The following is a 23,921-nucleotide window of genomic DNA, read 5'->3' on the forward strand; positions in this document are numbered from 1 at the left end:
TGATTCTAATTTGGATCTGTCCTCCAGAAGACAAATCAAAAGCTTCTCCTGTATAGTGAAGGACTTGGATCTAGTATCTGTCTGCCGTGAAAGAACATCCCAGATTTTCCTTACAGATCAGTAAAATATGATCAGACAAATTTAAAAAGCTCCACAACGTAGAAGTGATTTACTCTTGTGCTCTAATGTATCATTGTAAAAAAGTCAACTATATGCAGAGGCATTGTCAAATTAGTCATTCATCATATCAAATGAAGCACGACTGACAAACATCATGTCTTTTAATTTTATTTCTTTTTTTGGCTGATCCCATGTGCTGGTTGAGACATTTTTTCCTGAAGCCTCCTCATCAGCTGCTCCTCTAAACTGACTTAAATTAATGGCAGGTAATCTGCAGATGCCAGCTGTGCAGCATCACTGCCTTCCTCCAAATGATCAAAGAGTTCTTCCTCTTCTTCCTCGTGGCTACACGGCCTTTCATCGACTTCATCTTTGCAAAGAAGATTAAAAAAAAAAAAAAGAAATAAAATATGTATGGTGTAGTTAAAATGGGTTTGCCATCCAGCTGAGAACAGTTAACAGACCTTGTTGTCTGAGAACTCACTTCTCTGAAAGTATTGTGGGAGATGCGACAGCAGCAGAGCGAGTCTGTCTGTCTCGAACAAGGCTGAACAGAAATGGGACTAAAAAGATAAAGAAATGAAGAGATGGAGGAGAAAATAGGATGGAAAGTATTTTGATAGACCCTAAGACAATTTTGTGTCTTGGCAGTTTAAGTCAATGCAGGTGAATGATGGTGCAACACATGTGAGTAAGGTCTGCACATTTTGTTGCTACTGTGTCATCTCAGCTTTCAGTCCAGTTTTGTTTCAAACAGAGGCTCTTTACTGAGGGATGATGGAACATATGACTCAACGCCAGCTTTTCTCTCTTTAGTAAAAATAGATCTTTCTCTCCATCTGCAGTAATTTATATTTTGTGGTATGGCTATTTTCTGGGACCTTTTCACACTTCCATATCCATATCTGAAAAACCTAAGGTAGGGAGAGCACTCATCCCTGCCTGTGCACGTACAGTTAGGCCCACATGTTTTAGGACAATGACACATTCTTTGTAATTTTGCCTCTGTAAACCAGTAAAATTAGGGGGGAAAAGTTTCACTGTCCAAAAATCTATGGATCAAAATGTACACAGACCCCTCGCAGAACAGGGGATTCATAAATAACAGACTGTGAGATCAGAAATAACATGAATGACATTAAGTCAGTGTAAAGGCGGGATGTAAAAAAAAACAGCTTGCAGAGTGTGCAACAACTGCATGCAGGTTGAAGCAGCTTAAATACTTTATATTTTTGCAGATAAATTGAGATAGCACAAGTTTTCCTGTTTAAATTCATACTTCTCTGGTTAACTATTATACTTTGACAAGATGATAGTCAAACAACAGGTAACAGTTAACAATGTAAAAGCGTATTTTATTGTAACCTACCTTTTAAGCCACATGGATCATTCGGTATTCCAGAAATAAAGGGTCTGGTATCTTTTACAAAGTCATTTTGGTGATTATTATCCAGTGTTTGTTGTTTTCCATTGTGCAAAATCAGTTTAAATATTCTTTAGTATTCTTGATTAGATGATTTCTGGATGAAGGGGTGTTAAACTGGCACAGGACACAGTTTAATCTAACAGAAATTCTTAGTGAAACACTCAGTTGTGTATAAAAACTGAAGGTCTGCTCAAACCTGAACAGAAATGTTGGGATCATCTCCTGTCAGGAAGTCAGTCCCGGTCCTCCTCCGGTTCAAGCCTGGAAGAGGGTAGGCTGCGCTCTCGCAGCCAAAGGTGATGTCACTCCCTGGATAGCTGGAGAGATTTATGGGACCTCAAAGGATACAGCAAACTGCAGTAAAAGGAAAGGAACACCCCAGTGTTTAATCGCCTAAAACTGCTCCATGTCAAGATAATAATCCATTTACAGTTTTAAAATATGAACTTTCCTAAACTATGATGTATGAAAAACAGAAGTACATTAACTGGAATAACAGGGTCCCCTCCTGCTGAGGTTTTTGGTTGTGTTACTGCTGCTGGCAGCCTCTCTCAGCTGGCAAATACTGGGGTGGGTCCACCCATCTGAGCCACACACAGGGACTTTCTCCTGGCACGCACATGAAGGCTCTGGCTTGGTCCTGTGTCCCTTCTTTGGTAATTTAATCTGGCAACCAAGGCAATCTCCACAGTGGTCATATAACTTCTAAGCTCCATCTGGGTCACGTTACACGTTTGCACACAGCATCTGTAAGTGTCCTGCACCCAGTCTGCAGAGCAGCTGTCCGGCACTGGAGGGCAGAGGTGCTCGTCGCACTCCCTGCGACCCTCCACCTCCTCCCACAGCCGCAGACGAATATGGTGCTGGGTCTGCAGCCTGGGGGAGCGTGCACCATTACATCCATGCATACATAGACACAAGCAGAGCTGAGGCCTGCTGCTAACACACATCAGTGCACAAAGTCAAAAATGAAGTCTAAAGTAACCAACTGAGGCCAGACAATGTAACTGCAAAATGAACCACATTCATAAGAGAGACTGCATTCCTGTTTTTCTGCTCTCTTACAGTCAAACATGTTGTTCCTCCTCTGAGTTTTAAATGTTTCCTTCTGTCTCCTCTCCTCTGTCCTCTTCTGAATGGTTGATTTAGTTTTTTTTATTAATACCATTGAACATTGCTGAATTATATTGCCATGCTCGTGCCCCTCCTTTGAGATTTCTTCATCAGCTTCGATTCCTTCCTAACAAAGAGATGGAATTTACAGGGAATGAAGCGAGCAAACTTCATCTCTCAGGTATCTCTTTCCTTTTTTTTTCTTGCTTTACTCACAATTCTGCTGCCTTTCATCGTGTGCCAGTGAGACAGGACTGGAAACTGGGATTTACAAGAGCTACGGGAGATTCTGTGCAGTCTGCAGGTTTCAGGTTGAAGAACTTTTGTCAGCTATGATATTCACGTCTCTTAGAATTATGACTGAAACTTTAACAGATATAACTTACATTCAAGGTGCTGTATCTGACCAGTGAGGAAAATCATCATGTTTAGATTCACTAAAACATGAAGTCATTTTGCATCTGCGTGTTCGTTTTTTGTTGTTGTTGTTGTTTGTTTATTTTTACAGAGCCTGCTATTATTTTTGGGATTTGAAATGTTAGCCTGCAGTTTGTGTCTTAACCCTGTAACACTACCATATCTCTAAATCAGTGTGGTTTTATTTTAATTTCTCAGAGTGTTTAATAAATACTCCAGTTTACAAGAAAATTGATTTCTGGCAACTATTTCACAGTACAGGCATTAAGGGGTTAATATAATTGATTTCAGCTTCCCAAAACATGTTTTAAAGTGTTCACTGAGATGTGCTGTGTAGCTTAACTGAGTTTCATAGGCTGCTGTGTCATAAAGACACTGGTGACTTAATTATTTGGGTTGGAGCAGGGTTCGGTCACCAGCAGCGGCTGAGACTGGGTGGAGGGCAGTTTGTTCAACCACGTCTTAATGTCATTTGCTTAAATCAAATCCATAAACATGCTATAATAATACGTTGTAATACTATATCATATGAGGCATTTAAATGCTATGAGGCCTGGTTTAAAAGCCTTCTGTGTTTGTGTTTACTCCTGCGAAGCTGCACTGCCGGTAAGTCCGGTGTTTAGGTAACGTGGCACTTTTCCTTTCGCCATCTAGTGTGGCTCTGTGCGTACACAGAGGTGGAGGCTCTGCACAAACGCTTCCTTGTGTAAATGGCAAAGAGGCGTGGCTTACCTCACACGTCACGTCGCTCACGTAGCACGGCAAGAGGATTGGAGATCCGTGAAGTTAATGAAGATGCGTCATTAAAATCCGTTTGATGCTTCAAAGTAAGAAATAAATTTGTTTAATGTTCCCAATAAATGTTAATATTACATTTATAAAAGAGCACAGAGGCTGCACATTTAGGGGTCACCCCAACAGATCATCTGCCTCACCTTTTCTCCAGCGTCCTCCTCTGTCACCCCAACACTCTCCATCAATGAACCTGTTTTCCTCCTCCTGCTGCATCCAATATATATTCAGTGTTCCTCTCCTGCACATGTCTCAGCCCCATCCCTCTAACTTTAACTCCAAACCTGAGCTGTCCTTCTGGTCACTAGCCTCCTAGCCTCACATAAGAAGGTTCTGGGTTTGAATCCAGTCTGGGGGTCTCTGTCTTGAGTTCGCACGTTTTTCCTGTGCTTACCTGGATCCTATCTGGCTTCCTCCGACAGACCAAAGACAATTAGTAAAGTAAGTATATAGGTAAATTTTGGTGAATTAGATTAGCAGATGAGAATGGATGGATAGACTGCTACTAATAAAGCATCTGATGGCCAGTGGGGTTAAAGTATTTATCAGTGTAACATTAATGGATGTCAGAATTTAAGGAGTAAAGGAAAAAGCGACAGATCTAAAACTAAACTAAACTGATGGACTGTAAAGAAGTCCATCAGTTATATTTATCCCATATGGTTTTACAGAAGTTGATTTCGCTTTCTTGAAACTAAAGTGAATTTACCATTTGTGCTTTTATTTTGAAAGTAGGCGTATAGGAAGTTGTCTGTTAAACTTTCGCTTGACTCCGCCCCACGTTTTACAGGAAGTAAAGAAATGTCTACAGGAAAAACTAGAAGACTTCACTGAATGAACTGACGGATAAACCTTCAACACTCACCTCTTCTGCTTCTGCTTCCGACAACGTTTATCAAGAGTCTCCACCGGAAACGCCTTTTCATCTCTCAAAGAGAAACGGTGAGTATTTTACAGAAACTCTAAATGAAAGTGAACTGTTGTGTCATTTTAGCACTTATTACTTAGGTTATGTTTTTATTCTTCAAGTAATATTATCAGTTTCGGTTATTTAGCCTGAAGAAGCAGCTTTTACTTTTTTCTCTTTTTAAAAACAAAAAGCCTTCAACGTTGCTCTGATCCAATATTTCATCCATTTGAATTAACTATAATATGTGGAGTTCTGTAGAGAGATAAAGTATAAGCCTTGAGATATTCTGATTGCTTCCGTGGAACAAACAGGATGTCTTCAAGCTGAGTAATAACTGGAACTGAGTGATAAAGTTTCATCATACAAAGTGCAAGGAAGTTGTGGCCTGTTGGAAAGAGAATATCACTCTCTCGAAAGATAAGATGGCTCTTAACAATAGCCAGTAGTCACTGACGTGTTATTCTTCGAGCAATATAATTGTTTCATGTGGTTGGACAGGTGAAGGCTTGAACCTGCTGACGTGGGACAATACAGGTGTGTCACTTGGCTTTAAACAGGTGTGTCAGGATAAAGCATCTCCTCATCCTCCAGTCAGGGTGGCATAGTTTTGCTTCCACTACAGCATTCAGACTGAGAGAGGATTTTGATTGACTTGATGTTATTGTATCTTTTATCCATCAGACCCAAAGAATGGCAGAGAAGGTGCTGGTCACAGGTGGAGGAGGCTACATCGGGAGTCACTGTGTGGTGGAGCTCATTGAAGCAGGCTACCAGCCAATCGTGGTGGATAACTTCAGTAACGCTGTGCGAGGTGAGCTCACCAATTAAGAGCTTTTACTGAGAAAATTACTGAAAAAACTGTAGGGTCTACCTTACAGGCAACTGATTTGGATTAATTAAAATTGAATTGAATTGAAAAGTAATCAGCGTGATACTTAGACCTAGTGTTTCTGTATGTGTGTGTGTGTGTGTGTGTGTGTGTGTGTGTATCCATTGTGTTTTGGATTGAGGAGAAGGGAATGTGCCAGAGAGCATACGCAGGATAGAAAAGCTCCTGAAAACCAGCATTGAGTTTCATGAGCTGGACCTCCTCGACCGCCCCGGCTTGGAAAAGCTGTTCAAAAAGGTCAGAAAGTTGTTACACTTGGTTTGTTTTTCCTAATTATTCATCTGCATCTGCTACTGTTTTAGAGAGTGCCAACAGTGTACACACTTTGATTTGTAAAGTCAGTGTGTTTGGGGTTGTTTGGCTAAAAAAAACCAGCCCGGTTTCTGCTTTACTGTTACACACATAAAACAATCAGCAAGAAGATAAATGCACCACCATTTAACTTTTTTAGCCTTTGTTTGTTTCCTTAAAAATGTCCCTGCTGGCCTGCATAAACTGTCATCAAAAGCAGTTCATTTGTAGTATTTGCATGCCTTAAATCTGAAACCGGCCTGTGTCACACATGTGCTTCTCTGTTTGTGTGCTGCAGCATTCCTTCAGTGCTGTGATTCACTTCGCGGGGCTGAAAGCTGTGGGCGAGTCGGTGGAGAAGCCGTTACTCTACTACAAAGTGAACCTCACCGCCTTCATGAACCTGCTTGAGGTCAGTCAGTAGCTCCTGGGTAAACTGATCTCAGATCTGCACTTTCAATCTTTGCTCTGCACTCATTATTAATCCCTGCTCTGACCTTATTCTGTGTTTGCTGAGCGCACACCCGTGTGTTCATTTGAAAATGAGCTGATAAATTCTAAAACCGCATCCTTCTGATATGTTATGCATGTGGAGCTCATCATAACAGCCAGAATCAGCCTTTTTTCCTCGGCCCTGAGCTGTGGACTGCTGACTCGCTGGCCACTGATTGTGTGTATGTGCCGTGTTTATGTGTATCTGCACGTCCCCCAGGTGATGCAGGCTCACAGAGTGCGCAATCTGGTCTTCAGCAGCTCCGCCACAGTATATGGAGACCCCCAGCGCCTCCCCATAGATGAGCAGCACCCCGTGGGAGGCTGCACTAACCCCTACGGGAAGACCAAGTACTTCATCGAGGAGATGGTCAAGGACCACTGTAAAGCTGAGAAGGTAAACTCAGAAGAAAGACATTCACAGACGCACACACTTCCATCTCCTGAGTTGTCTCATTATTCCTTCTCTGTGGGCAGGACTGGAATGCTGTGCTGCTGCGCTATTTCAATCCAATCGGAGCTCATTGCTCCGGTCAGATAGGAGAGGACCCTCAGGGTATCCCTAACAACCTGCTGCCATATGTTGCCCAGGTATCTAAAGTCTCTGCCAGATGCCACGCTGTGCTCATCATAGTGATTGTATTTCAGTCTTTCATCTGTCTCCATGAATCACATGACTCCGATTTGCTTGCATTGCTTAATTTAGGTCGCCGTTGGGAGACGAGAGTGTCTGAGCGTATATGGGAATGACTACGACACAATCGATGGCACAGGTAACGAAATTACTGCAAATCACTGCACTTGCTTTGAAATAGCACTTTAAATAGCAGCCAGATACTCGGTACCATGAAAACGAGGCTCCTTTCTCTTTGCAGGTGTGAGAGATTACATTCATGTTGTGGATCTGGCAAAGGGACACATAGCTGCTCTAAAGAAGCTGAAGGAGGACTGCGGGTGCAAGGTATAACAACTTGGAGCAAATTTCCATCACGACCATTGTCACATAGATGCTTTAGATATTTATTAGTGTGTGTGTGTGTCTGTAGGTTTACAACCTTGGGACAGGAAAAGGCTACTCAGTGCTTGAGATGGTGAAAGCCATGGAGAAGGCTTCCGGAAAAGAGGTGAGTCATCGTGGTTACTGTGAGAGCTGAATCATGTTTATAGTCTGTTTTCTAGAAGTGACGCAAAGCACGACCAATCTGGCACTGTGGAAATACCTCTGATCACCTTATTTTTCCATGTAATTAACATAATGTGTTTTCTGTTTAGATCCCATATAAGATCGCCCCTCGCAGAGGCGGAGACGTAGCTTCCTGCTACGCCGACCCTCGCGTAGCTGAGAAGGAGCTGGGCTGGAAGGCTCAATTTGACCTGGAAAGAATGTGTAAGGACAGCCACGCTGGAAAATCTGATTCTTCTCCATGATTGCTCTTCTACAGTCAAATAAATGCGTTGTAGCATCTCCCGTATGATCTCTGTGTTTTTTCTTTGCACTCCTTTCCATGCAGGTGAGGACCTGTGGCGCTGGCAGTCCATGAACCCCACCGGATTTTCTAACGGCACTTGCTGACGCAACCCGAGCAGACTGTTGCGTAAAAATCCTCTTTTAAAATCACCAAAGGGAACCACCAGCTTCCTCATTGGCGCAATGACACATAAGACCTCAAGAGAAGCTGCATTGTTTTTATTTTTGTTAAACTCTAATGATTCAGCTGACTACAAGAAGAGTATCTAAATGTTTGTTTACTCTTTGCTGTTAGATCAGACTTAACAACTGATATTTTCTCTATAAATGTATTGATCTGTGAGCCATAACAATGAAAGAATAAATTAATTTTCTTACTGAATAGCTGAAACGCGCACTTTGCCTTGACTGTCTGGAGTGATTGTGACCCCGGTTTTTGTTGTTATATACATATAAAAAAAATTCTGAAATACGGGGGCAGATTAAAGACTCGGACCTGTGTGGTAAGGTTAGAGGAGCATCATGAGCCCTGCACAAATACTGTATGAATATCGCTTCTTTCGCAACGAGGGCGTCTGTTTAAACGGGGCACTGGGACTTTAAATGGCTCCTTGAACCCTCGGGCACCCAGTTAATAAACACCCACGTCAGCACTGTGCTCCAGTCGGTCTAACCGGGTTTCGGTCTTTAGGGCTGAGCAGGAAGTGCCTGACTGTGGACCCTGGACGAGCAAAGAAAAGAGCGGAGGGGGGGAAAGGCAAACGGGAATTAAACATGGATATGGGGGCGAGCAGGCTGTACAGGGCGCCGGGTGAATCGAGCCACCAGTGAGTATCGATGGATTTTGTCAGGGGGGGTAAGAAGGCGTGGGGCGTAAGCGGGTCCTGCCGACACCTCGCGCCTGCGAAGCAGTCGCTCGCTTTGGGCAGCAGTCAAATCCTCCCCGCTGCTCGCCGGACCTCCGGAGAGAAGTGGGGGTGGTCTTGAGGATGAAAACGGGCGTGTTAGTGCGTCGTTGCCCTAGACTGTTACACAATGCGAATAGATGTGTTTTTCCAGCTCGCAGCGCGCTCACTTGCCGGAGGTTTGTGTCTGTTTTTCTATTGTGTGCTGGCTGAAGCCTGAAGTGGGCGTCGCTCCAGGACAGACAGACTGGGCTGCCCGCTTTCCTCTCGCAGGACTGCAGCACTGTCGTGTTGCTTTGTAGGTCGAAGGATGTCTGATTTTACGCGGAAGAGCTCGGTGGGGACGGTAGTCTTGATTTCGCGTGCCGTGAAAGGCACCGTGGAGTCCTGCGGGCGGGCGTTGCACCGTGGGTTGTCGGGCGCTGCGGAGGTTGTCACACAGCCGCGCTGATGGCTCATTAAACACGAAAGCGTGCAATCCCGAGCCTGCACGAGCACGGATTGAACAGGTTACCGTGAAATGAGAACTGTTCTGAAAATCAGGGTGCTGGACATTTTTTTTCTCTTTGCGTGTCCGGCTGCAGTGTTTTATTTTCTCTTCCTACAAGTCTGACGCGTTTACTCCATCGGGGGTTTCCGGAGCGCGTGAGACCTCAGAAATGATTAAAGGTTTTGTCACCCGATGCTCTCTGACTGACTTGAGTCGGGTGTAACCCATTAGGAGAAGATTTTGCCTGAAGGATCCTTCAACAAATCAAAATGCAGAAAAAAGTCAGGTGGGCGGGCCCTCTGCTGAGCCCGTGTAAAGACAAAGATGCAATAATTGACAGCTGCAAGCATGTGGTGATGCTGCTGTGTTTGTTATGCTCAGATCAGTGTGCCATGATTACCATTGTAGGCTGTTACCAGACCATTAAAATCCAGGAGCCCGTGTTTCCTTTATTTATCTGTTAATTTGGCATTGGGAGAAGTTCAGTAATAAATGTCCACCAGGTCTGCGGGACCTCTGTCATTTCTTATTTTCTTGATAAAGAAGTGAGTGTGTCCTGCATACAGAGCTAGTGAGCAAGCTGTCATGTTGTCTCCTGCAGGCAGCCTCAGAGGTGGTTCAACACGGCCGACATCACAGTGTCTCACCAAAGCAACATGCTGAAGCAGCTCAACCAGCAGCGTCGCCAGGAGCTTTTCTGTGACTGCAGTGTGTTGGTGGAGGGCCAGCTCTTCAGGGCTCACCGCAATGTTTTGTACGCCAGCAGCGGCTACTTCCGCATGCTGCTGTCCCAGGGGCCCGATGACTCTGTCAACGCCACCTTCGACGTCTTCAGCCCCGAGACCTTCACCGTCATCCTGGATTTCATCTACTCCGGCCAGCTGGACCTCTCCAGTCACAATGTGATTGAAGTTATGTCTGCAGCCAGCTACCTGCAGATGAACAATGTCATCAGCTACTGCAAGAACTTCATCAAGTCCTCCTTGGACATCAGTGTGAAAGATGAAGACAGCGATCGCTGCCTCAGCTTGTCTGAGACCTGTAGCTTTACCAGCGGAGCAGGAGAAGACTCCACAGAGCAGCATCAGGGCCCCTGCTCTGTTAGCCCTCCACCTGCGCTCTGGACTCGGGACAACTCCAGATCACAGTCTAGCTTTATGGGAAAGGACTCGGACCAGGATCCTTCGGCCTCAGCCCTGAAGACTGACCCTAACAGCCCTGTTAACGAGCTCAGTGCAGATGCAGAAGACCTCCAGGACCCTCAGGACCCTTTGTACACCTTGCCTGGATCAGAGCGTCGGCGTGGAAAAGGGAGCACAAAGAGGCGAGCGTCCAACAGCGCTCGGTCCAACCAGCACGAAGACTTGGACATCCAGGAGGCACGGACACGAAAGGCTGAAAAGGCAGAGGAGCTTTACGCTACTCTACCACCGATTGTGGGTGTTATTGGACACTTTAATAAAGGTGTGTGCTGCCAGAAGATGATGATGACTGGAATACTTGGACAGAGATGATAGGAAAAAGTCAAATGTCACAATTTCTCTGTTCCTCTTTGCAGATTCGAATCCTACCATGCGCTTCAAATGCCCCTTTTGCACACACACAGTGAAGAGGAAAGCAGACCTGAAGCGTCACCTGCGCTGTCACACCGGGGAGAGGCCGTATCCATGCCAGGCCTGCAATAAGCGCTTTACTCGCCTGGAGCATCTACGCAGCCATTTTGAGACAGTAGGTGTTTTCACAGCAGATGGTAAATTTACACTTTCTTCTGTGTCTGTGTCGGCTTACAGCTCCAGGAAAACAAGCTGCTAAACAAATTTACTCTAATATTGAATAAATCTTTATCCGATCTTTTCTTTTTCTTTTTAATCTCCCAGATTCATCAAGCCAGGAAGCTGGTGTGCAGGAAGTGTAAGTGTCAAGTGACCGAGGAGACCGGGCATGTGGTGTGTGAGGGCACGAGACGCTACCGCATGTGCACGGCGTGCATCCAGGAAGTGGGCTGTGACGACGTCCCCATGAACAGCCTGGAGGGGCACAACGAGGAGCCGGCACTGTTACTGGGCGTGGACGGGGAGGAGGAGGGGGACACAAAGAGGAGCTGGATGGTGACTGACGACGATGACCTGGCAGAAGACTCGGGCGCCGACCTCATCATCCAGCAAGTGGACGTCAGCGACGAAGAGCTGCAGTGAAACTGGACCAAAGTGTGCGTGTGTTTGTGTGTGTGCAGATGCGTAACCATATTTGAAGTGTTTGTGTTTTAAAGTGCCCCTGGTATGCTTATTTTCAGTTTAGGGGTTTACTACAATAAGTTTACATTCATTAGTATTCAAAAATCATTTTTCTCATATTGTACTGTGCATAGTGTTACTGCTGCTTCTCTTTTCACCATCGGCCTGAAATGATCTGTTCTAGGAAAGCGAGGTATCCAGCCAGAGTTACAAGTACCCCAGAGAGTACTTTAGCAAGAGCAGTTAATTAAATTACAATTTCATTAAAGAATTGATTGAACTTAAAGAATTTTTGGCAGATAATTAATTGAAAGTAATGGTTAAAAAGAAGAATTGGGCGAAAATAGTCATGCATAAATGATTCAAACATATAAGAAATGATCAAAAATGAAATATCCTGCTAAAAGCACAGCTAAACTCTTTAGCTAAGAGAATATGCAGTTCAAATGGTTCAATAGTGGATGAATATAACAGTTATATAACAGTTACAATTAAAACACAACAGAAAAATAAAACCTGTTTTCTAGGCTGTATTATAACACAACTAAAGATGGTTAGCCGTGCAGCATTTTTGTGATTTCTACTGTCATTAGTTTTTTTTTTTTTTTTTAATTAAAAATGGAATAAAAGAAATTCACCAGGTCTTCAGTTCATCAGCCGGAGGGCACAAAAGCTTGTTTTCATTCTTCCAGCCTCGCAGAATACTTGGTTTGCTGACATGTTTTACATTTCGTTTGTAGAAAAGAGAAAAATGGCAGACTTTTAGGCAGTTGGTGCAACTGGATGTAGCTGAGGCATTCTTTGTTTAGCTGCTAAACTGGCATTTTACATGGTGACATAGAGAAGTAACGGAAGAACAGCCAGTTTCACAGGCAGTTTCACTTCAGTGTTTTGTGTGGGTGGGTGAAACTTTACTTTTAATAAAGGTGTGAAGAATAGGGAAAAACCCCAAAAGCTTAACAGGGGCACTTTAAAGCCATGCAGGAGAGTTTATGCATAAAATGTGGGATTCACTCATGTAAAAACATACGTTTATGATATGTTGTGTATTAGTTTAGTCTTTTCTTATCAGTTTGTTGAGCTTTGTCAGAAAAAAATGAAGGTTTTCTGTTAAGCTTCATAAAGATATGCAGTATCTGAAGCATGCATATTATGTGTTTCCTTTGCTTCAATCATAATATGATATTATAATCTTTTCAATAAGCTTTTTTTTCTCTCGTGCATGAAAAGCTTTGGTCCTTTTGGCTGCTTTCTGCCAGCCTTTCAGCAAAAAGGTGAAGAACAGAATGATCACCTGTATCCTGTAGGGACAGTCTTTTTAAATGTTTTGTTATGATATGCAGTATGATACAAATGCATAATTTATTTGTTTGTTTGTTTGTTTTTTACTTTTGGACACATTAAAGATATTTTTATAAATTTGTTTCTGGGTCTTTAACTTTAATCACGAACAACCGAACGACTTCTCATTCAAAGGAGGCTCTGTTTTTTATTATTCTTATAGGAGTATTAAATGGTGTAAAGTAAGATAGAAGTAAAGTCATAGAAAAATAAATAAGATAAAGGACAACGATTGTGGGAAAACTGGTAACAGTGAAAAAGTGCAATAAACTAAACCTGAAAAAATTATAAAATTTTGTACATAGTTTTGTCATCTTGGAACAAATACATCAGTATATACAAAAACTTTACAACTCTGAATGCAAATTGCATGTTACCAATAAAATCAATTCTGGAGTCATTACGGCATCTGTGATGGAAAAGTTTAAATAATAAACGACAAAATATTACAACAATGTTGAATATAACCTATTTAAACAGGGGAAAATTGGATCAAGATGAAAAATTCAGTCATCTTCCAGTTAATTATCTCACTTTCTTGTACCTCGATGTAAACTTTCTATAGTTTGCTTTCATAATGGTGTGTTTTGTAGACGCTGACAATGATTTTCTTACATCTTCAAGAATGTTCTTGGTTCGATGTTGTGGGGAGGTTTTTCTTAACCATGGAAATAATTCTGTGATCATTCACTTTAGTTGTCTGCTGAATTTCTTGCTATTCCTCTGATACACCTACTTTTGTTCTTTAAACCTTATTCTGAAAGTTCCTGTCGTGGAATTTTTTAGTAATAAAGTCTGCAACACGGTCAGCTGTGGTCAGGCTATTTTAATTACTGCATGCAGGAGAGCCAACACACATCAAACATCACAGTTCACAGTCATGCGAGCTCTGCCCTTAAGATGTTGCAGGTCTCTTTTATACCCACACACAGCTCTCGGTATCTTTTCCGTTACAACAGGTTTTTTGTCCCATGGGCTGTTGCTGGGCAGAGAGCAGTTTCCCATGAAGATCCCGGCACTGGTCTTCTTGGGAGTTTCGTCCTTGTACGCCCTTACAGTTAGCAGATAACACAGTGAAACATTGTTTCACAAGGTCATATTGACACATAATGTGAAAACTAGAATTTTCCCCATTACATTACAGATAAAAGCTACCAAACACAAGTTCAACACTTCGACAATAAATCAACTCTATATGTTTTATCTGGTTAAACTGCCTTGCCATTTACCACTGAAGCTCTGAAAATGAAGGACCACGAACACATAGTCTTTCATCCATAGTTTGCCACTGTAATAGTGTACAGATGCAAAATTACAAATATTGTGGACCTAATTATATTTTAAAAGGAAAGGAAACATATCTGGCCACAAGGAAAACCAAAAGTGAGCTAAATTAAAAATTAAAAGATAATAATTAATAATCTGGTTTTGCTTGAAGTTTCTTCCTGCTAACATTGAGTTTTCTCGTTCCACTGTCCACAAGTGCTTGCTCACAGTGGGTCGTTTGATTTTGAGTGTATTGTAGAGGATACAAAGCGCCTGGAGGAAACTATTATTGTGATTTGGCGCGTCATAAATCATAAACAATTCTTTCAGTTCCACCCTTTCGCCCATAGATGGCGTCCACGCGGTGCTTTCGTGAGCCTGTGAGGACTCCGCGCCTGGAAGGGACGTCGTGACGTCAAACCGGAGGCTGGACCATCATGGCGACTGTCATGAAGCTCGTCCACAGGAACGCTTTAACGTCGCTTATGGGGCAGCACTGCCTGTCGTTCAGCTCCGCGGCGGCGCACAGAGCAGTGAGTTTGAATTGTGTGTGATATGACGCGCTGCTTAGATGCACGGCCGTGTTTGTCCGCTAGCTGTTAGCGTCCCCTGCTGTTATGCTAATTGTCGTTACATGTTCGAGGCCCCTAACCCTAGCTGATGGTAATTTAACACCACTTGTTTCTTCTGTTCGTGTTTTAGGCTGGAGTAAGAGCGGCCCAGGCTTTTCCAGGGAAGGTGAAAATAGTGGAGGTGGGACCAAGAGACGGCCTTCAGAATGAGAAGGTAGCGTGTGTTTACGATGGCGCAGGCGCATAGTTCGTGCTTTGCGTCACCAGGTGATAACAGAGTTACCCGAGTTAGTTATGTCGATCCTTACATAACCAACTCTTTGCACTTTCAGACTCTTGTACCAACAGAGGCCAAAATTAAATTAATTAACATGCTGTCAGAGTCGGGGCTGTCCGTCATTGAGGCTACCAGCTTCGTCTCCCCAAAGTGGGTTCCACAGGTGAGTATGCACACGCACACACAGTGCTGGCACATCCGGCTAAGGGCAATACACAAACTGCATGACTTCTTTCTGTCACTGCTGACCGGTTTCTGTCATCCAAATGTTAGATGGCAGACCAGGTGGAGGTGATGAAGGGTATCAGCAGGAAGCCCGGGGTGACTTATCAAGTCCTCACCCCCAATCTCCAGGGTTTCCAGGCTGCTGTGAGTGTCAAGCATCCAATCTCATCAACCGTCACTACATAAACATCCTCCATCGCCATCTTCACACACAATCGTTGGTGCTTCAGTTTAATTCCTCACAAGAAATGCTCTTATTTACTTCAGGTCAAGGCAGGAGCCCCAGAAGTAGCCATATTTGGTGCTGCGTCTGAGCTCTTCAGCAAGAAGAACATAAACTGCTCAGTAGATGAGAGTTTACAGCGCTTTGACGAGGTTATGAAAGCGGCTAAAGAGGCCGGTGTGCCAGTTAGAGGGTAAGAATAGTGGCCTCCCCTCAACTGTCAGCAGATCTTTAAATCACTTCAATTGCCCTCTAATTCTTGCTTATGTGCTTCTTGTCATCAGTTATGTCTCCTGTGTCGTCGGATGCCCGTATGAAGGCAAGGTGGCACCTGAAAAAGTGGCACATGTGAGTTATGGCTTGTTTTAAAAAAAAAAAAAAAAAAAAGCAAAACTATTTTGCATTAATTGATGTTGCCGCTCAATCTGTCCTCTGCCTCACAGGTAGCTAAGCGGCTATACTCCATGGGCTGCTACGAGATTTCTCTGGGTGACACCATCGGAGTGGGAACTCCAGGCAGCATGACTAAAATGTTGGAGGCAGTGATTAAAGAGGTGCCCGTCAGTGCGTTGGCGGTGCACTGTCATGACACCTATGGCCAGGCTCTGGCTAACATCCTTGTAGCTTTACAGGTCAGGCTGGTTTGAGACTATTTTGTTTACACACACATATTTTAGGGCTGCCACAAACGATTATTTTGATAGTCGACTTGTCAGATCATGCATCCATTGGACCTGAAATGTACAGCTTATTGCTCCAGCATGTATCTGCTCTTACATAACTATCATTAGCTTACAGCTTAAAGTGTTTAAGGTATGTGCTCCCTAAAAATAAAGATATGATGACAGTTTATTAAAGATTAGATTAGGTAAAACTTTATTAAAAAATTGTTCTTGAATTCAACCATTTCTAAGACACGTGGGTGAAAATCACCTGACGTTAGTGTTCTAGGGTTAATCTTTGAGTAATGCAGAAGGATAATTGGGTGTCCTTTTAGCTGATCTGTTGTTTGCAGGATTGTACTCAAATATTTGATTTCTTTAGGCGGGGTTTGTATCATCAGGCTTGCCTCACTGTTGCCAGCTTGGGCGCTACTTTTTAACCTTCTTTAAAAAAATACAGAGGAAAAACATTATTTGTGGTTCTGCTTTTCGGAGCAGGAGAGTGAGGAACACCTCTCTGTACACCGAGTGAGCTGCAGCAAGGCTGACGCTTTTATTGTTTGTAAAGGGGGGAAAAGGAAGAGTTGTTCTGTTGCTTCCAATTTTCTTTCTGTGTGATTATATAGAGGAAGTCACATGACAGCCATTAACTTCCAGCTGGTGGTGCCATGTTGTTTGTGTGTATTTTTTCTTAATCACCCCATTTTGCTGTTGATTACCACTCAGTCTCTTTAAAAGAGAACCTGGTATTTTTGAATAGCTGCAGCTGGTCACTGTTGTCTGTTTTCCTGATTTCTATGCTTTGTGTTTGTTTGTTTTTCAGATGGGAATCAGTGTGGTGGATTCATCAGTAGCTGGACTGGGAGGCTGTCCCTATGCCCAGGGGGCTTCTGGGAATGTTTCAACTGAAGATGTAGTTTATATGCTGCACGGACTTGGAATTCAGACGGTAGGAGGACTTCAGACTTTGTCTGCGTCGATGCTGCTCGATCTGCTACCTGGCTGCTTGAAGATAATTACGACTTCCGTGCTTAAGTGCTCTAATATGACCTCTTAAATTTTGTCTGTACCCCAGGGAGTCGACCTCTCTAAGCTGATGGATGCTGGAGCTTTCATCTGTCGAACCCTCAACAGGAAAACCAGCTCCAAGGTGGCACAGGCAGCCTGCAAACTGTAGAGGAACGACAAACCAGAGGCTCTCTCTCTCTCAGACTGAACACTAAAGCGTGATTATGTAACCTGGAGCTGTCTGTGTTTTTTGTTGGGTTTTTTTTTTTTGGGGGGGGGGGGGCGGCGTTAATTTATCTTCTATGGAAGATCGGGATCAGCAGGCTATGCCAGTCAAATCGGAGTAAAATATCTAATTGGATATTAATATGACAGCATTGCTGGAACGGTGCCTTATGTAAAGTAAGTGTAATCACATCATGACCTGTGTGCCTGTGTTTTAATAGTGTGCTTGCATTAGTTTCCAGGCACTGGCGAAGCCGACATGATCGCCAGACTTTGTTTATAACAATAAATTATCCAGTAAGCATCTTGTGGGCATGGATGACATCACCGTTTGAGTTTCCATCATTCTCCATCCTCGACTCAGGCATTGAGCTGGCTGGTGAAAAACTGTATTGACACAGGTTATTTTTATTTTAAATGTATTTATTTTCAAATCTAAAATGCAAATGTTTCTGTAGACTTTGTTTTAAAAATAAAGATTGATAAATTGTCTTGAATCTTAAGGATCACCTGTGTCTTATTTGGTATGATTCGTGGCCTGAAAGGTAGCTATACCTATACTCACATTTATTTTGTGCTTTTTAACCGTACCTCACACCCACAGCCAATTTAGAGTCATCGGTTAACATGACATGTACGTCTCTGGGCACCAGAGAACATGCAAACTCCTCCAGAAAGGCCCCAGCTGGGTTTCAAACTAGTACCTTGTAACGATGAGTTTGCAATGCAAGTCAATGGAGGTGAGAGTGCATCTTCACCATTTCTATAGTAATTTTCCAGCTTGCGTAAATGACTCAGGATAAAAACGGTTCCTGCTACACCTTTTAAAACCGGCTTTGTGAGCCTGACAGGCAGATTGAGATTCCAGAAATGTCCGCTAAAGATCTTAGACAAACAAAGCCCGTAGGAATGAGTCGGTGACCAAAATCTAAGTTATGTAGTTATCTAAATTCTAACTTGTTTACAAATGTGAAAGTTGTCAAACGTATGTTGATTTTTCAAATCAACGTATGTTTTTGAAACAACTTGAACATAATATAATGACAAGCAGACGTCCCACCTGATCACAGATCGGCCTAAAAAAAAAATTAATCAAGGGGATTAAAGGCAGCTCTTAATAGCAACAAAGTAGAGGATGAAGCTAGGGCTGTTTTTAGACATTTTAGGCATTTGAACTGGCATGGAGTGACGCTCTGATAAAAGAACAAACAGAAACATATTCCAAACATTTAACATCTTTACAATTATAAAAATGAAATAATAACAAGGACAGGAAATACAATTCCTCAGAGCTTCCACAGTCGCCAATGAATGACTCACAAAAATACTTGAATACAGTTCCGTGAGCCGTGTGTGTGTCCACAGTCTTCCAGCACTGAATTAAACAGCAGCATTCCTTTCACCTTTAAAATCAACAGTGGTCTTGGATCAGACGGCGTTGTGTACAAGTACGTCAAAACACAGCGTGTCTACAGCATAAACTGAGACCAAGCAACATGTCTACCAAGGATTCAGAAGGAACAATGCAACAACAATAAATGCATTTTTTGTTACCATAGTTGATCCTAAATGCAATAGAAAACTCATTTTTTAAGCCAGTTTGCACAATTTCTACTATTCCTCAAACATACGTATCACCAAACGAGCCTCCACACTCTGCTGCACAACACTTTACTATAAAACTGGGAAAGGAAATCCATGATTTAAGTTCAAATTAAAATAAAGGGATCACAGAAGCAAAACGGGAAGTAGGGTGCTCAGACATGTGGATACTGGCAGGGAGGATTCATTACCACCACCAACCCCTCACCGCGCAGTGAACCTTTATTAAAAAATTCAAACCGCATATCACTAAAAGACCAATTTTGCTTCAAGCCAAAACAAAAGTTCATGTGCTCCTTAAGTGTTGCATGTGGACACAAGGGTCCACAGGATGAATCCAGTACTGATGACTCAACTTCCAGGCTCTGACAGAATGTAGTTTGGCTCATTGTTCTGAGTCTCTCATTTTTTTAGTTCTGTCTTTGGATTGCAGCCCAAACTCTGCAGAGCTTTTGCTCTTTGGCCTGGTTTCAGCTCTGATCATGAGATAGATAGGTTAGGAGCAGAGGCTCGTATCTTCTCCTCAAGTCTGATTGCAGATGGTCTGTATGGAGGAGACTTGTATGAAGATTTGAGGAATGAAGGCTTTTCCTTTAGATCATGCTTCGACCCAACACGGTTGGAGTTGTTAAAGGGGTCCTCAAAGTCGTCATGTTGGATGTCCATGGCGCGGTTGCGTCTTTTAACCTTTTTTGCACACTGTACAATGCGCTTGTAGATGAGATAAAAGATCTCACAGATATTCAGGACGATGCAGAGGGCTGAAGCTCCGACCATGAAGTATGTAAAGACTTTTTTTTCCGTGGGGTGACCAATGTAGCAGTCCACAATGTTCGGGCAAGGCGACACTTCACACTTGACCAGCCTTGGCAGGTAGAAGCTGTTGTATATTCGGTGGAGGATATAGAGGAAAGCGATTTCAATGCCCGTCTTAGCAAAGAGGCTGATCAGGTAAGTCCACCATAAGCCGCCATGTTTCTTGCCCGTGTTGTTGTACAGCTTGGTGTTCTCACCATGCTTGGCCTTGTACTTGCGCTCACGGTCATCACGATACGCCACATGCATGACCACCATTAATGATGGACAGGTGACAAAGATGAGCTGCAAGGCCCATAGGCGGATGTGGGAGATGGGGAAGAAGTGATCATAGCAGACGTTGGCACAGCCGGGCTGCTTGGTGTTGCAGTCAAAGTCCTTCTGCTCGTCACCCCACACTCGTTCTGCTGCCACCACATACACCAACACCCTGAACACAAACACCACTGACAGCCAAAGACGCCCAAATGCCGTGGAGTATTTGTTCACCCCACTGAGGAGGGCTTGAAAGGTTTTCCAGTCCATGGTCTAGTCTGGCAGTTAAGTATCTTGGTAGCAGTTTCTCTTCAGACCTGGATGTGGTAAAATGAAGAATGGTTGAGCATATATTCACTATCACCTGAATTATCTGCTTTGAGACTCTGAACGTTAGTGTTTGTGAGCTCTTACATACGAGGCTTTCTTTAAAAATAAAAACATTTTCTTACTTAAAAGGAAAAAAATGGCACTGGATCTTGTAAAGCTGATTTTTTATTTAAAAACAGCTCCCACTTCTAATCTATCAGTGCTACCAGAAACACCCACAAACGCAATTATGAGGCGGCTTCGTGCCAGCTTGATCAAAAAGGAAATAGCTGAGCCAACACTAACACACCCAACCTTATACACATAAAATGTACTTTTTGGAACTTTATAGTTAAACAGTTAAACATTAAAAGGAGATATATAAGCACCAGTCCTATCATGTTAATTTGTTTATGAGTAGACGCGGGTTCTTGGAATCTTTACAGGTCGTTAAAAAAGCCTTTTACGCACGGGCTGTCTTGGGTTTTGTTTAGTTTTTTGACTTTTTGGACACCGCGGTACGTACATGGCTCTTCTCATTCACCAGAGATAAATTACAGTTACGTAAATTGCTCCACAAAAGTCCGCGAATCGATCACTCAGCCTGCGATCATTTCCAGCTTGCGCAAACGCGAAGTACATTTACGAAGTTTAAATGTCAAAATCAAGAGGAGGAAGAAAAAGGTTTTCACTAACCCAAGAAGGTTAATCCATAATTGTTCCAAACCGATGCAAGCACGTGTTTATTCCCCGATGATCTGTCGTTTCTTTTAGTTCGTTTGACTCCTTTAGTGCACAGACTTGGCTCTGCTCGCCAGGTAAGGGAGCGCAGTGCTGAGAAATGTCTTTGTGGGTGTGGTTAATACGAAAGACTAGAACTTACCCCCAGATTTTCCTCATCTCCCTCTCTCCATGTGCCTCTTGTTCGCCAAGACAGTATAAAAACTATCACAGCAACGAACTGCGTTGTTTCCGGGTAATTCTGGTAGGATTTGAAAATACGGGAGCAATCACCACACTTGGTTCAAATGTACTGGTGGCAATCTGGGGACCACCAGGAATCATTGTGAGGGTCTGAAGATCAGACTTATCATCACTTCACAATGAATAAGAGTTTTCTTCCCCACACATGTACCTTCTGAGGTGTACCAATATTAATCTGACTGATTAAATCTCATCGAACAGCGTTAACGGGCATTAAACCCCTTCAATATATTACTTATTTATTTTTCAAAGGGTTAAAAGGCAAAGCACTTAGCTTCATTTTTTATGTTTGAGGATTCCAAGAACAGGGTTTGCTGCCTTGCCTCAACTTGTTTCTGAGTGCTTAACAGAGTAGACTAAAAGGAGGACACACCCTAAGGTGAATACATTTTTTGTTGTTATGTGTGACTCTTCCTCTTCATGTTGAAACTTTCCCTACACTACTTTTTTTTTTCTTCTTTTAACGAGGTTAAAGCAAAAGATTAGACTTTTGTTAGCGGGGAGATCAGTTTATATATTTGTTTGATTTGTGTTCTTTTCTTTGTAAATGAATCCGTTTTCTTCTTTCAAGGCTGAATATTGTATTTCCTTTATGCTTTTTGAAACGTCTACTCGTCTCAGATAACAACTCACAAACTCCCAGAACGCTCAAGCTCCTCTTCATTGTAAGATCATAAGCTGCAGCTTTTGTCTCCTCTTTATCATCTGTAGGTTAAAAACTATTGTATTATTTTGCAGATGAAGATCCTGTCTGGAACATCCAATGTCTGTTTGTTTGAAATTCCAGGGCCTTGCTACAACTTGCCAGCTCTTGTGCTGAAAGCATTTCTATTCAGTCTTTGAATACAAATAATATAATGCAATAACATAAGTCAGGTTTGTTTGTACTGTTTAGTATCACAAACACAATGCCCTAATGGGTTTGATACAGGCTCATAATAGCCATGTCTCCCCACCAAACACAAAAGTTAAAATAAGTCCAGGAAAAGTTCGCAGAAATCACAGAAGTTCCTGTTCAGGTGTCACATGCACGGTGCAAAACCAAACCTGATCATCAAGTTAAGTTACTGTTACTCTTTGCACCTTGTAAACCGCTTAAAAGACAAAGATATAATAAGAACTGTGAACCAGAACCAGGTGAAAATGTGCACAACCACAATTAATTCAACTGTATATCTTTAAATGCTTTAGAAAGAACTTCCTTTACATATTCCAGTCTTGCATTCAAACAACAAACACCTTTGTGTCATTTTGTAAATGTAAAAGCAACACTAGATGCAGATTGTTGGAGTGGTGCTCTCTTTAAATGACATGGCTGAACTTGAAGCTTCAGCTGTAGCTGAGCTTTTCAGGAAATCCTCTGAGGGCAGGGCAGCACAACATCAGCAATTCACAACTTAGATCAATTCAGTGGACAGAAATTACATTCAATTCGGGGAGGGGTTAAAAAAAAGAGTCTTCTAGACTTTAAATGAAGAACTAGTCAAGGCAGATGAGGCACGCCTGGAAAAATGCAGTCTGTGACTCAACCGTGGCAAGTCTTTACGTGAGAGGCCAAAACGACAGGATAAACACTTCTCTGGTTGTGATGAAAGTAAGGAAACAGAACAGAGGAAGTTGGTGCAAGATGAGAAGATACACCAGGGAAGGTCTGATGATGAGGCTCATTAAAGAAAAGACCCACACAAACAGACCACATAGAACAAGCACAGAACAGAGCTGAACATAAAGCTGCTCTAAATTTCAGTGCCAGTTTATATTACACAATACTTTATGTGACGAAGGTTAATAAAGTTATTATTGGGTTATTGTCATCACCAGAAAATATCAACTATCAAAGGTCCACGTTCGTCTTGTGCCTTTTCCCTTGTGGAAGGATCCTCTAAAAAATCTTGGACTAATTTATGTTAATAAGCCAAATCATGACTGGTCACACTGCTTCAGGAAAACCTGCATTGTTCCATGACAGGAAAACATTATGGCCTTAACTACAGTTATTCTCATTTCTAATGCATCTAATTGTGCTGGACCTGGTGGGAAACAACCACCTATTCCAAAGTTTCTCCTACCAAAAGCCCCAAACTCAACAACAGCGAGTTAAATATATAAGACAATGTAAACTTGCAAATATTCTCATTTGTGGCAGACGGTACCAGTGAGTTTTGGGGGCATTAGTCAAATAATCTCAACTACTTAAGATTCTCTCAATCAATATTTAATTCATCTCTAGATGGGCCCAACAAGGACCTCTGGCAGCCTGGAGAATATTTCTGAAAGTTCAGGTAATTTTAAGGATCGCTTGACCTAAGTCATGTACACACATACCAAAACAAAATTTTCTGCTTAGTGCACATCTGTCATATTTCTGATGGCATTCCACAGTGAAGGTGAAAGTGGCTTTCCTGAATGTTATTACGATAATCTACAGACCTCAGGGGTAATTTTTGAAAAGAGTGTCTACTAAAATATACTTTAACACTTCCAGTTGAACATTCACGTCTACATGTCTCAATGAGAGCAAAAAACTCTCTCCTTAGATCTACTTCATTTCTCTTACAGTGTAAATACTGAAGCTGTCCATTCAGAATAGCAAATTCCTGTGCTGGGTG

The 23,921-nt window shown here is 42.6% G+C and overlaps 4 protein-coding genes across 7 annotated transcripts; 3 read left to right on the forward strand and 1 right to left on the reverse strand.

Moving 5' to 3' along the window:
- Positions 1-4,005: 4,005 nt before the first annotated feature.
- Positions 4,006-8,314, forward strand: gale (UDP-galactose-4-epimerase). 2 transcript variants are annotated; one of them, XM_085257679.1, is made up of 12 exons: positions 4,006-4,309; positions 4,659-4,810; positions 5,460-5,589; positions 5,789-5,904; positions 6,257-6,370; positions 6,671-6,847; positions 6,928-7,041; positions 7,157-7,223; positions 7,326-7,411; positions 7,497-7,574; positions 7,723-7,837; positions 7,962-8,314. In XM_085257679.1, exons 3-12 carry the CDS (start codon positions 5,469-5,471, stop codon positions 8,021-8,023), a joined length of 1,050 nt encoding a protein of 349 aa, XP_085113805.1. In that variant the 5' UTR covers positions 4,006-4,309; positions 4,659-4,810; positions 5,460-5,468; the 3' UTR covers positions 8,024-8,314. The 2 variants fall into 2 exon arrangements, with proteins under 2 accessions (XP_085113805.1, XP_085113806.1); XM_085257680.1 differs by lacking the exon at positions 4,006-4,309 and having other exon boundaries at positions 5,792-5,904.
- A 299-nt stretch (positions 8,315-8,613) lies between these two features.
- Positions 8,614-13,690, forward strand: zbtb8a (zinc finger and BTB domain containing 8A). Of its 3 annotated transcripts, none has more exons than XM_085256452.1 (4): positions 8,614-8,745; positions 9,915-10,777; positions 10,872-11,041; positions 11,191-13,690. In XM_085256452.1, exons 1-4 carry the CDS (start codon positions 8,693-8,695, stop codon positions 11,506-11,508), a joined length of 1,404 nt encoding a protein of 467 aa, XP_085112578.1. In that variant the 5' UTR covers positions 8,614-8,692; the 3' UTR covers positions 11,509-13,690. The 3 variants fall into 3 exon arrangements, with proteins under 3 accessions (XP_085112578.1, XP_085112577.1, XP_085112579.1); XM_085256451.1 differs by lacking the exon at positions 8,614-8,745 and adding an exon at positions 8,801-9,002; XM_085256453.1 differs by lacking the exon at positions 8,614-8,745 and adding an exon at positions 8,818-9,599.
- An 854-nt stretch (positions 13,691-14,544) lies between these two features.
- hmgcl (3-hydroxy-3-methylglutaryl-CoA lyase) lies at positions 14,545-17,843 on the forward strand. The gene is made up of 9 exons (XM_085256454.1): positions 14,545-14,687; positions 14,857-14,940; positions 15,059-15,166; positions 15,277-15,372; positions 15,496-15,644; positions 15,736-15,799; positions 15,895-16,083; positions 16,937-17,062; positions 17,189-17,843. Exons 1-9 carry the CDS (start codon positions 14,592-14,594, stop codon positions 17,288-17,290), a joined length of 1,014 nt encoding a protein of 337 aa, XP_085112580.1. The 5' UTR covers positions 14,545-14,591; the 3' UTR covers positions 17,291-17,843.
- A 718-nt stretch (positions 17,844-18,561) lies between these two features.
- gjb3 (gap junction protein beta 3) lies at positions 18,562-21,175 on the reverse strand. Its single transcript, XM_085256455.1, has 2 exons — positions 21,025-21,175; positions 18,562-20,336 (listed from the first exon to the last, which is right to left on the reverse strand). The coding sequence occupies exon 2, from the start codon at positions 20,287-20,289 to the stop codon at positions 19,429-19,431; it is 861 nt and encodes a 286-aa protein (XP_085112581.1). The 5' UTR covers positions 20,290-20,336; positions 21,025-21,175; the 3' UTR covers positions 18,562-19,428.
- Between the last annotated feature and the right edge of the window lie 2,746 nt (positions 21,176-23,921).

The sequence above is a fragment of the Mchenga conophoros genome, linkage group LG19, assembly GCF_057382185.1.
Source record: "Mchenga conophoros isolate Kocher_MC1m ecotype Shallow Benthic linkage group LG19, M_conophoros_male_GT1.1, whole genome shotgun sequence".
In the NCBI taxonomy this organism is placed as follows: Eukaryota; Metazoa; Chordata; class Actinopteri; order Cichliformes; family Cichlidae; genus Mchenga; species Mchenga conophoros.